This window comes from Pan troglodytes, chromosome 16 (genome assembly GCF_028858775.2).
Source record: "Pan troglodytes isolate AG18354 chromosome 16, NHGRI_mPanTro3-v2.0_pri, whole genome shotgun sequence".
Lineage (NCBI taxonomy): Eukaryota > Metazoa > Chordata > Mammalia > Primates > Hominidae > Pan > Pan troglodytes.
In genome coordinates this window covers 75,063,787-75,077,146 of record NC_072414.2, presented here as the reverse complement: position 1 = coordinate 75,077,146, position 13,360 = coordinate 75,063,787, and the positions used below count along the sequence as shown (strand labels likewise).

At 37.3% G+C, this 13,360-nt stretch overlaps 1 protein-coding gene across 19 annotated transcripts in view; it reads left to right on the top strand.

The window, feature by feature from the left end:
• The window catches only part of SH3GL3 (SH3 domain containing GRB2 like 3, endophilin A3), a 165,198-nt gene that overhangs the window by 88,580 nt on the left and 63,258 nt on the right, over positions 1–13,360 (top strand). For 5 of the 19 annotated variants that reach the window (XR_010151470.1, XR_008539642.2, XR_008539643.2 and 2 more), the window contains exon 2: positions 8,841–8,903. The exons of 12 other annotated variants lie outside the window; for them this stretch is intronic. Coding sequence is in view for 2 of the 7 variants with exons in the window: in XM_054667873.2 (XP_054523848.1) it covers positions 8,841–8,903 (63 nt within the window). In the remaining 5 variants the exon portion in view is untranslated. Of the gene's footprint in view, positions 1–8,840; positions 9,318–13,360 lie in introns of all 19 variants that reach the window. 2 more of the 19 variants (XM_063794277.1, XM_054667877.2) reach the window with 1 other exon arrangement.

The window sequence follows — 13,360 nt, the reverse complement described above, 5'->3', positions numbered from 1 at the left end:
TTCACGGTTTGAGGTCTTAGATTTAAGTCTTTAATCCATTTTGATTTGATTTTTGTATATGGTGAGAGATAGGGATCTAGTTTTACTCTTCTGCATATGGATACCCAGTTTTCTCAGCATCATTTATTGAAAAGACTGTCCTTTCCCCAATATATGTTCTTGGCACCTTTGTTGCAAAGGATTTCACTGTAGATGTATGGATTTATCCCTGGGTTCTTTGTTTTGTTCCATTGGTCTGTGTGTCTGTTTTTTATGTCAGTACCATGCTGTTTGGTTACTACAGCTCTGTAGTATAATTTGAAGTCAGTTAATGTGATTACTCCAGTTTTATTCATTTTGCTCAGGATGGCTTTGGCTATTCTGGGTCTTTTGTGATTCCATATAAGTTTTAGGATTATTTTCTCTATTTCTGTGAAGAATGTCATTGGTAGTTTGATAAAAGTTGCATTGAGTTTGTAGGTTGCTTTAGTAGGTATGAAATTTTAACAATATTGATTCTTCCAATCCATGAACATGAACTATCTTTCTATTTCTGGTGTCCTCTTCAATTTTTTGCATCAATGCTTTATCGTTTTCATTGTAGAGATATTTAACTTCTTGGGTTAATTCTTAGGTATTTTATTTAATTTGTAGCAATTGTAAATGTGTTTACTTTATTGATTTCTTTTTCAGATTGTTTTTTGTGGACATATAGACATTCTACTGATTTTTGTATGTTGATTTTGTATCCTACAACTTTATTGAATTTGTTTATTGGTTCTAATACCTTTTTGATGGAGTATTTAGATTTTTCCAAATATAAGATCATGTTATTTGCAAACAAGGATAATTTGACTTTTTCCTTTCCAATTTAGATGCCTTTTTTTCTTTATCATCTGATTAGCTACTTTTTTTTCTTTATCATCTGATTACTCCAGTACTATGTTGAATAACAGTGGTGAAAGTAGGCATCCTTGCCTTGTCCTTTATTTTACAGGACAGGCTTGCATTTTTTCCTCATTCAGTATGATACCAGCTGTGGGTCTGTTGTATATGGCTTTTATTGTATGGAGATATGTTCCTTCAATATCCAGTTTTTTTAGGGTTTTTATAATGAAGGGACATTGAATTTTATCAAATGATTTTTCAGCATCAATTGAAATGATCATATTATTTTTGTCCTTCATTCTGTTGATATGATGTATCACACTAATTGATTTGCATATATTGAACCATTCTTGCATTCCTGGGTTGAATCCTACTTGGTCATGATGAATAATCTTTTTCTTGTGTTGCCAAATTCAGTTTGGTAGTAGTTTGTTGGGGATTTTTGCATTGATGTTCATGAGAGATATTGGCCCGTAGTTTTGTTGTTGTTTTGTTTGTTTGTTTGTTTTTTGATGTATCTTTGAGTGGTTTAGGTATCAGGGTAATACTGGCCTCATAGAATGAGTTTGGAAGTCTTCCCTCCTCCTCTATTTTTTAGTATAATTTGAGTAGGATTCGTATTAGTTCCTCTTTAAATGTTTGGTGGAATTCAGCAATGAAGCCATCATGTCCCAGGCTTGTTTTGCCAGAAGACTTTGTATTTCAAATGAGATCAAATGAGAGGTTTGATCTTGTTACTTGTCATTAGCCTATTCAGACTTTGGATTTCTTCATGGTTTAATATTGGTAGGTTGTACGTGTCTAGGAATTTATCTATTTCTTCTAGGTTTTCCAATTTATTGACATATTGTTGCTCATAGTAGTCTCTAATGATCCTTTGAATTTCTGTGGTATTGGTTTTAATGTCTCCTTCTTCATCCCTGATTTTATTTATTTGGGTCTTCTCTCTTTTTCTTAGTCTGGCTAAAGGTTTGTCAATTTTGTTCATCTTTTCAAAAAAACCAACTTTTTGTTTTGTTGACCTTTTATATTGCCTTTTCTTTTTCAATTTTATTTATTTCTGCCTGATTTTTATTTTTTTCTTTACTAATTTTGGGTTTGGTTTGCTCTTGCTTTTCTAGTTCTTTAGATGCATCATTAGGTTATTTATTTGAAGTTTTTCTACTTTTTTGATGTAGGGGCTTATTGCTATAAATTTTCCTGTTAGTACTGCTTTTGCTGTATCCCATAGGTTTTCGTATGTTGTATTTCCATTTTCATTTGTTTCAAGGAATTTTAAAATTTCCTTCTTCATTTCTTCATTGACCCACTGGTCCTTCAGTAGCATACTGTTTAATTTTCATGTGTTTGTATAGTTTTTAGAGTTTCTATTATTGATTTCTAGTTTTATTCCATTGTGGTCAGAGAAGACACTTGATATGGTTTATCCTTGAGAATGATTGCTGAGGAGAAGAATGTGTATTCTGCAGCTGTTGGATGAAATGTTCTGTAAATATCTATGAGGTCCATTTGGTCTATAGTGCAGATTAGGTCTGATGTTTCTTTATTGAAATGCTAATGAGTAGTTTACACACCACAATTACAGTGTTATTATAGTCTGCATTTGTCTATGTACTTACTGTTACCAGTGAATTTTGTTCCTTCAGATAATTTCTTATTGCTCATCAATGTTCTTTTCTTTCAGATTGAAAAACTCCCATTAGCATGGTGAGTATTAGGGAGTGAAAAGCTCCCATTAGCATAGGTCTGATGTTGATGAAATACTTCAGCTTTCGTTTGTCTGGGAAAGTCTTTATTTCTCCTTCATGTTTGAAGGATATTTTTGTAGGATATAATATTCCAGGATAAAATCTTTTTCCTTCAGCTCTTTAAATGTATCATGCCACTTTCTTCCAGTCTGAAAGGTTTTTACTGAGAAATCTGCTGCCAGACATAATGGAGATTCTTTATATGCTATTTTTTTCTTTTATCTTGCTGCTTTTAGGATCCTTTCTGTATTCTTCACCTTTGGGAGTTTGATAGTCTTATTTGAATTAAATCTGCTTGGTGTTCTATACCCTTTTTGTACTTGAATATTGACATCTTTCTCCAGGTTTGGAAAGTTTTCTATTATTATCTCTGTGAATAACCTTTCTATGCTGATCTCATTCTCTACCTCCTCTTTAAGGTCAATAACTCTTAGATTTGCCCTTTTGAAGCTATTTTCTAGATCTTGTTAGGTTTGCTTTATTCTTTGTTATTCTTTTTCCTTTTGTCTCCTCTGTGTATTTTCAAGTAGGCTTGCTAATTCATTCCTCTGCTTGATCAGTTCTTCTGTTTAGAGACTGATGCATTCTTCAGTTTGTCAGTTGAATTTTTCAGCTCCAGAATTTATGCTTAGTTCTTTTTAATGATTTTAATCTGTTTTTTAAATTTATCTGATAGGATTCTGAATTCCTTCACTGTATTATCTTGGATTTCACTGAACTTCTTCAAAACAGTTCTTTTGAATTCTTTGTCTGAAAGGTCACATATCTCCATCACTCTAGAATTGGTCACTGGTAACTTATTTAGTTCATTTGGTGAGGTCTTGTTTTTTCTGGACGGTCTTGATACTTGTGGATGTTCATTCATGTCTGGGCATTGAAGAGTTAGGTATTTATTCTAATCTTCACAATCTGGGCTTGTTTATACCTATCATTCCTCAGACGGCTTTCCAAGTATTCAAAGGGAATTGAACATTTGATCTAAGTCTTTGGTCACTGCAGCTATATGTGCATTAGGGAGTGCCCTAAGCCCAGTAACTCTGAGTCTTGCAGTCTTGTATAGGTGCTGCCTCAGTGGTCTTGGGTAAGATCTGGGAGAATTCCTTGGATTACCAGGCAGAGTCTCTTGTTCTCTTCTCTTACTTTCTTCCAAACAAATGCAATCTCTCTCTCCATGCTGAGCTTCTTGGAGTTAGTGGAGGGGTGATACAAGCACTCCTGTGACCATCACTACTGAGATTGTGCTGTGTCACACCTGAAGCCAGAACAGTTCTGGGTCTTGCCCAAGATGTATTACAACTATTTCCTGAATTCTGCTGATGTTTATTCAAGGGCCAAAGACTCTTTAGTCAGCAGAAGTTGATTCCTGCCAGAAATGGATCTTTCCCTTCAGGGCAGTGGATTTCCTTCTGGCCCAGGGTGGATCTAGAAATGCAGTTCAGGAGCTAGGGCCTGGAACTGGGGGCTGCAGGAGTCTGCTTGATGCTTTACTTTACTGTGGCTGAGCCGCTACCCAAGTTGCAAGACAAAGACCTCTTTTTTGCTCTCCTTTCCTCAAGCAGAAGGAGTCTCTGCCCAGACAATCACTACCTCAGGCCCATGGCAACTATAGCTTGGCTACTGCTGATGTTTATTCAAGGCCCAAGGGGTCTTTATTCAGCAGGTGGTGAGTTCTGCCTGGTCTGGGTCTCTCCTTTCAATGCAGTGGGTTCCCTTCTGGCCCAGGGTGGGTTAAGGAATGCCCTCTAGGAGCTAAGGCCTGGAACTGAGGAAATGAGAAGTCCTCTTGGTGCTTTAGTTTACTGTGGCTCTGCTGGTACCCAAGTCACAAGATGAAATCCTTTTTACACTTCCCTTTCCTTTCTTCAAGCAGAAGGAGCCTTTCCCTGTGGATACTATAGCTGAGAATGTGCTGGGTCACACATGAAACCAGCACAGTACTGGGTCTTGCCAAGGCCTGTGATGACTGCTGCCTGGCTACAGATGGTGTTTATTCAAGGCCCAGGGGTGTTTATTCAAGGCCCAAGGGCTCGTTAGTCAGCAGGTAGTGAATTCTGTGACACTGGGTCCTTTCCTTCAGGGTAGAGTTCTTTTCTGGACCAGGATGGGTCTAGAAATGTTGTCTGGAAGCTATGGCCTGAAATGGGGGCTTTAGGACTTTGCTTGGTACTTTATTTTACTGTGACGGAGCTGGTATCCAAATTGCAAGACAAAGTCCTCTTTACACTTCCCTCTTCTTACAGAACTGTGAGCCGCATTGCCTGGAGTTGGGGAAGGGGTGATGCAAGCACTCCCTTGGCCACTCCAGCTGGTGTCTCCCTGGAAAGTTCTCTATTAATAAAGTTTCCTGGGTTGCATGCACCCCAGTTCCACTGGCTGTAGGCCCAGCAGAGCACCAGTATTTGTCCAGGAATTGCAGTCCTTGTGGCCTAGACTGCCTTTCAAGTTTATTTAGGACCCCAGAACACTTTATCCCACAGTGGTGGGGCTAGCCAGAACTCAGTTTCTGACTGCTGGGATGGACGATTGCCCTTTGGCTAGGGCTAGTCTAAGTGCTCCCTCCACGGGCACTGGCCAAAGCCAGTGGGAAACACTGGGAAAGGCCTGTGTTGCTTTCCACTGTGACAGGGCAGCACTGAGTTCCAATGCAAATTCCCCAAATTACTTTGCCCTTCCTCCCGCAAGTGCACAGATTCTCTCTCCATGCCATGCTGCACTGCTGGGGGATGGAGGAGGAGTAGTGTCGGCAATTCAAAACTATCATTCCTATCCTCTTCAGTGCCTCTTTCTTGGATACAAAGTTAAAATCAGGTGCTGTGATTGCTCACCTGATTTTTGGTTCTTATGAAGGTGCTTTCTTGTGTGGATAGTTGTTCTATTTGGTGTTCCTGCAGGAGGGACGATTGCTGGAGGGTTCTGTTGAGCCATCTTGCTCTGCCTCCTCCTCCAGAAATCAGTGTTAGTGTTTTTCTGATGTATCTTTTTGCACCTGTTTATTTTTCTTTCATGTTATTACCTTTAGTGTGCATCTCTTATTAGCAGGATATAGTGTAGCTTTTTTTGTTGTTTTTAAATGCTGGCTGATGCTTCTTGTCTTTTAATTGGAATATTTAGTCCATTTTCATTTAATGTAATTATTGATATTTTTACATTTAAATCTGCTATGTTATTATTTGTTTTCTATTTATCTCATTCATTCTTTGCTTCTTTCTCCTTTCTTGCCTTCTTTTGGATTAATCACTTTAAAGAATTATTCCATTTTACTACTCTAGTAGCTTGCTAGTTATATATTATTTTATAATTATTTAAAAAGCAATACTAGAAATTATAACACACTTTTTTTTAATGTGGTGGTGTCTTCATTAAATTAGTACTGTATCACTTCCAAGCAATAGAATAGACCATACAACAAGAGTCTCACTTAACTCCCTTAGTGGTGGCTTTTGTGCTATCATTTTTATGCTTTTGAAATTCTACATACATTTAAAACCTCACAAGACATTACTTTTATTTTAAGCTGTGAATATTCATTTAGATTTATCTTTCTGGAGCTCTTCATTTCTTTCCCTATTTTCTTATTTCCATTTGTTTCCATTTATATATGTGTGTGTATATATAATAAAAAATTATATGTGTCTGTGTTTCCATTTATATATATTTATATATATAAATTCACATATATTACATAAATGTGTATATATATAATACATACACACACACTACATATATAATTTTTTAAAGAACTCCCTTTAGTGTTTCTTTTGGTGTTTGTCCGTTGTGAGAAATTCTCTCAATGCTTTTGTCTGAAGATTTCTTTGATGTTGCCTGTTTATGAGGGATATATTCATTGACAGGGAATAGAATCTTAGATTGGCAGATATTTTCTGCCAGCATTTTAAAGATGTGATTTCATTGTTTTGTAGCTCCTTGATTTCTCTTGTAACATCAGCTAAGAATCTTTTTGTTGCTCCTTTGAATGCAATGTGTATCTTTCTCTTTGTCTTTGGTCTTCAGCAGTTTGACTATAATGTGCCTAGGTATGTTTATCTTCATATTTATCCTGCTTGGTGTTCATAGAGAAGTTTCAATCTGTAGCTTGGTGTCTTTTTTCTATTTTGAATAATTATTGTCCATCTCCTCTTCAAATATTGTTTCTTTTCATTTCTTTGAACTCTAAAATACACTTGTGTTAAGGTATTTTCACCATGTCTGATGTGCTTATAGTGCTCTTTTTTATGTTTTTCATCTTCTTTCCCTTTATGTTTCAATTTAGATACTTTCTACTGACTGAACTTCCAGTTCACATATTCTCTCAGTTGTCGTCTAATTGTTATTAAACACTTCTGTTGGGTTCTTAATTTTAGTTATTGGATTTTCATCTGTAATTTTCATTTGCTTTCTTTTTATGTATTCCAATTTTTGATAAAAATTTTACATTGTCATTTATTTTATTCAACATGTTTATCATAGTTACATTAAAAATCATTTCTGATGTCAATATTGGGATTACCTGTTGGATCATCTATTCTTTTCTTAGTTTTCCATTGTTGGTTCAGTATCCTGGTATGCCACATTATTTTTACTTGAATGGCACATATTGTGTGTGAAGAATTGTAGCAGGTCTGAGTAATGTATCTTCCTCCAGAGATTATCTAGTTTTATTCTGGCGGATAATGAGGGTAAAGGCTTGTAACCTTGCTACAGGTGGATTGAAATGATTCAAGTTTGCATTCCAGGCTTTGTGAGGGCATGTCCCCTTGCTTGCTTTTACTCCTAGGGTTTAGGCATTCAGGGATGAATTAAAATCCCAGGATGTTTTTCCTCATTGGGGAGTCCTAACTCTAATTTCTGTCTCTTGATCACTGTGATACTGCAGAAATATCTGCTTAGATATTTAGCCTTCTAGCAGCCTCTTTGTGCTGGTTTCTTATCATCTGCCTTGTGTATTCAGCTTAGGAATTGTCAAAAGCCTCAAGAGGAAATTGAACATAGCTTGTCAGGTTTGCTTCTTTATGTTTCCCTTTTTCCCAGAAATTTGGCCTCTTATATCCTGGTTTCCTTGGTTACAGTGTATTCCAATTTTTCTCTTACACAACCTAGTAAGACTGCTGCAAGTTCCAGGCTGGTGTTTTCTGCTCAGACTTTATGTCCTATGTTGCAAGACAGAACATTTCCTAAAGAGAACAGTCAGCTGTAGATGTATCACTCCCCTCAGTGCATTTCCCTTCCTCCCGATTTTGGCCCCTCAGATCGTGGCTGTCTTGGTTGCTCCGATGACCTCAAGATCTCTTTAAACTTGGAAATTTGAAAAAATTTTAGACTTACAGAAAGGGAAGTTGCAAAACTAGTACAGAGAGTTCACATATACCCTTCACTTGTCTTTCCCTAATGTTAACAACTTACATGTTACCTTTACTATTGATACTTAAAATTGTGTTGCCATGTTCTCCAAGCTGATAACAACAGAGCATGACTGCCAACTGGTTGAAAGCAGAAAAAGGAACCTTTCGAAAGGGTGACATTTTTGGCACAGGGCTTCTCAAAGTGTGTTCCTTAGAACACCAGTCCTTGGAGATTTTCCTATTAGACAACGTCCACAGCCCAGTAATTGTGGGAAATGCCACATCTTACATATATGTGCCCCTTTGGAAATCCACAGTGCCCGTTACCATTTTATTTTATTTATTTTTTTTGAGATGGAGTCTTGCTCTGTCACCCTGGCTGGAGTGCAGTGGTGTGATTTCAACTCACCGCAACCTCCACCTCCTGGGTTCAAGTGATTCTCGTGCCTCAGCCTCCCGAGTAGCTGGGATTACAGGTGCGCACCACCATGCCTGGCTAATTTTTGTATTTTTACTAGAGATGGGGTTTCACCATGTTGGCCAGGCTGGTCTCAAACTCCTGACCTCAAGTGATCTGCCTGCTGTGGCCTTCCAAAGTGCTGAGATTACAGACATGAGACACCGTGCCTGGCCCTCCATTACCATTTTAAAGCCTCTGAAAATGTTTTAGTAAAGAAATCTGCTTAATTTTGTTTTCCCTGTGTTTCCAAATATATATAGTCAAGAGCTGTTTTTGTTTTTGTTTGTTTGTTTGTTTTACTTTGCCTGGCCCTTAGGTACATCCCATGGAGCTAGTGTTTTGTGGCACACATACTGGAAAATACTATTCTGGAGCATTTTCTAAAATCCTAAGTTACAAATTTTGCTTTTTTACATTTTCTCCTAGGTTCCGGCTTTCTTGCTGTTTAATTTCTTGCTTCACGAAAGGGAAGAAGATGGAGACGCCAAGGTTTCTTTGAAAACAGATATTTGCACAAGAAGGCAGCCAAGGCTGTGTTAACATTTACCATTAAAAACCCAACACATCTAGACAAAACACCAAATGCAAAAGCTTCACGTTTCCCAAATAAATTTCTTTTATAATTTGTCACTGCTCGGTTGTAGGCTTTGAAAATAGTTTTCATTTTCCTGTTATTGACAAAATTAAAGCTGCCAAGAAGTAGATGGTGAACAAGGATTTTATCTCTGACTGTAGCACCAAGGCAACCTGAGATAGGTCTAATTTGCAGCATAAATCTTCTTTTCCACTGGGGGAAGAACACACGAGCCACGTTGAGTAGCCACCCATTTGTATTTTTGATTTGCAACTTCTGTCTAGTGAGCCAAGGTCAGGTGCGATATTTGTGATGGGGAAGCTGAATAGGTGAGTGAGGGTAGCTTGTGTTTGAAGCTGAAGAAGGTAATTAAGAGGGTTTTAGAATGTAATTTTGGCATTTTTCCCCACTCCACCTCTTCAAACTATGTGTCCTCTGTCATCGCCTAACCGATCTGCCTGTCCACCTTCTGGTTCCTCTCCAGTCCATTATCTCATGGCCCACTTGACTAATCTTTCTGAAACTCAGATCTGTTCTTATCACTCACCTTTCTAAAAGTCTCCATTGTCCCCAGAATTAAGTTTAGCCCCATGGTCTGGCCCCTGAGTGTATGCCTGTCTGCTCCTTTTCATTTAAGCTTCCGTTACCCTTGCTGAATTATTATGCTGTTTCCTGTTATGTTGTGTGCATCTCTTAGAAGCTGCATATAGCTGGATTTTTTTAAATCCACTCTAGTATTATTTAGTATGTTGAATGTAATCCAATTGTGTAGATAATCATTACTGATCTATTTGGACTCTCTATTTTTTAATCAGCCATTTCTTTGCTTATACTATTCTTTCTGACACAAATGCCACTTTTCTTCTTATCTCCCTGGTGAACTCCATATATCCTACTAGGCTTTGTTCTGGAACTTTCTTGGCACCTTCTCATTTATATAATTGCTTCCTTCCATCTGGGTTTTAATGGCAAGTTCTGCATCTCTATTACAGAATAGTATTGATCTCATTGTGGATTGCTGTTTGTGTTTCTGCTTTCCAGTGGGCCTGTGAGAGTGACTGATCTTTGCATCTCTAGCAAATTGGCACAGTTGGTAGACTTTCCAACCTGAGATATTAGATGTTTTAGAAATTAGATTGAATGACGTGGTGTCAGTTTGAAACATTAAATTGAGGTGTTCTTTGAAATGTATTTAAGGTTATACAATGATTTTTGAATACAGCTTTAGCTGCATACCACAGATTTTGATGTATAATATTTTTATTGTTGTTAAATTTTTTGGTAATTTCTTTTGGGGTTTTCTTTTTAATCTGTTATTTAGGACAGAATTTTAAAATTTTGTGCTGATATACTTATTTTTATTGTTGGTTCCTAACTTAATTGCATTATGGTTAAAAAACCCCAAAACCTAATAAACATGCTCTATATGGTATTGATTGACTGTGTTACCTAGTATTAGGTTGGTGCAAAAGTAACTGTGGTTTTTGCCACTACTTATAATATTTTGCAGCAACATAATATATGGTCAGTTTTTGTAATGTTCTATCTGTACTTGCAAGGAATATACATTTTGTAAATTTATTGGCTGGGGGGATATATGTATATGTACATAATAGTTGACCAAGGTTATTATTTTGGTCATTCAGATAATCAATATCTTTTTCAATTTTTTATCATGTTTGATATGTCAGTTTTCTGATGGAGTTGTGTTAAATCTGCTGTAATTGTGGGTTTATCAGTTTCACTATTTCAGTTTTGCTTTATATTTTTTGGAGGTTATACTAATAGTGGAAACAATATCATTATTATAAAAATTTTGGTGGATTGCTCCTTTTATTATTACATTGAGTCTCTATTCCTATTAATGCTTTGCCTTAGGAAGGTATTTCTTAGGTCGGGCACAGTGGCTCATATCTGAAATCCCAGCACTTTAGGAGGTGGAGGCAGGAGGATCGCTTGAACCTTGGAGCTCAAGACCAGCCTGGGCAACATAGAGAAACCCCATCTCTACAAAAATACAAAAATGAGCCAGGCATGATGCTGTGCACCTGTGGTCTCAGCTACTCCTGAGATCACACCACTGTACTCCAGCCTGGGCAACAAAGCGAGACCCTGTCTCAAAAAAACAAAAAACAAAGACAGGTAGCTCTTGTCTGATATTACTGCTGCAGGCTTTATTTTGATTAGCATTTTCCTAGTATGTACATTTTGTCTTTTCAGTCTTTCTATGTGTTGTGTTTTAGTTGTGACTCTTAGAAGATGTATATAGCTAGATTGTTAAAATTCACTCTAGTATTATTTAGTATGTTGAATGTAATCCAATTACATAGATAATCATTACTGATCTATTTAGACTTATTACTATCTGATTTTGTGGTTTCTGTTTGCCATTCCTTCTTCCTCCCTCTCCCTTTATTCTCCCTTGTTTTCTTTTGGATTGAAAAATACTGGTTTTCTAACAGTGTGCTGGCATGGATACTATGTTGTAACATGCATAGTTCTATATGCGTATCATAGTTTTGTGTTTTTAGGAGTTACCATTAGTTATATAACACAGATACCTGCTGTGCATTATTTTAATGATGTCTAAAGTTATACCCATTTCTCACCTCCTCCTGAACACACATGAATCTTAGTGTGCTTGAAATATCCACTCAACACCCTTCCCCATTTCTGTGTTATTATTGCTGAAGGTTTTAATTTTGCCCTTGTGTAAACTCAGACACATTGGTTTTTGCTTGTTTGTTTGCCTTTACTCAATGGTAAATTTACCACCATAGTTTCTCAATTTTTATTCTCACCGTTGTTTCCTATGGTCCATACTTTCCCTCTTGGTTCGGTTTTTATTTCCTTGATGTAATACTTTAGCATCACTGTTATTTGAGTCTGTGAAGTCTGAATATGTCTTTATTTTGTTTCTCTCGCTCTTTTTTTTATTTTTTTGAGACAGTCTCACTTTGTCACTCAGGCTGGAGTGCAGTGGTGTGATCTCAGCTCATTGCAACCTCTGCCTCCCAAGTTCAAGTGATTCTCCCATTCTCCCACCTCAGTCTTCTGAGTGGCTGAGATTATAGGCACGTGCCACCACATACAGCTGATTTTTTTTTTTGAGACGGAATTTCACTCTTATTGCCCAGACTGGAGTGCAATGGCGCGATCCCGGCTCACCGCAATGTCTACCTCCCGGGTTCAAGCGATTCTCCTGCCTCAGCCTCTTGAGTAGCTGGGATTACAGGCATGCGCCACCACGCCCAGCTAATTTTGTGTTTTTAGTAGAGACGGGGTTTCTCCATGTTGGCCAGGCTGGTCTCAAACTCCTGACCTCATGTGATCCACCACTTCGGCCTCCCAAACTGTTGGGATTACAGGCATGAGCCACTGCACCCAGCCTTGCTCTTAAACAACAGTTTAGGGAGACAGAAAATTCTAGATTTTTATTGCACCACCACACCCGGCTAATTTTTGTATTTTTAGTAGAGACAGGGTTTCGCCATGTTGGCCAGGCTGGTTTTGAACACCTGACCTCAGGTGATCCACCCGCCTCAACCTCCCAAAGTGCTGGGATTACAGGCATGATCTGTAATCCGGTGCCTAGCCGATTTCTTCTTAACACTTTGACGCCATTCCTTCATTGTCCCTGGCATCTGCTGTTGCAGAAGAGAAATCTGCTGTCAATCTTATTGTTGCTTTGGATGTTTTTTCCCCTGCGATAGTTTTAGGATTGTTTATTTTTGAGGTTTTGCTGCGTCTGGGTGTGAATTAATATTCATCTTGCATGGTACTTGAGTGTGCTTCCAAACTGTAGACTCCTATTTTCCTTCAATTACAGAAGATAAAAGAGCCATTTTACTTGTAAATATTGATTCTCCTATATTCTGTTGTTTTTTTCTGGAGTGCCTGTTTGGAATCTCTCACTTATCCTTCATATCTATTAACTAATATTTCCTTAAAAAAACTCTTCATCTCTGTTTATTTTATGTTCTTTGAGTAAGTGCCTTAATATTTTCCAGCTTACCAGTTCTTTCCTGATTGTGCCCAGGCTGGAGTTTGTCCCATCGATTGGGTTTTTCATTTTTATGACTATATAATACTTTTTGTTTCTAATGTTTTATGTCTATCTTGAAAATTTCTGTCCTTTTGTATAATTGTTTGCTCTTCATTAATAGAAGTTATTCCTTCATCTATCATTTTAATAATATCCTAAACACACATTAAAAAGTCTATATTGTTTCATAAAACCGTTTTCTCTAGAAGTGAATTCATGTTATGTTATGTGATTTTGTCGGCTCTCTTTCTTGGTGTTATATTTTATTCATGTGCCTTGGAATTTAGATCTAGGATGAATTTTAATTCCAACTTCTTGTGCTCACTT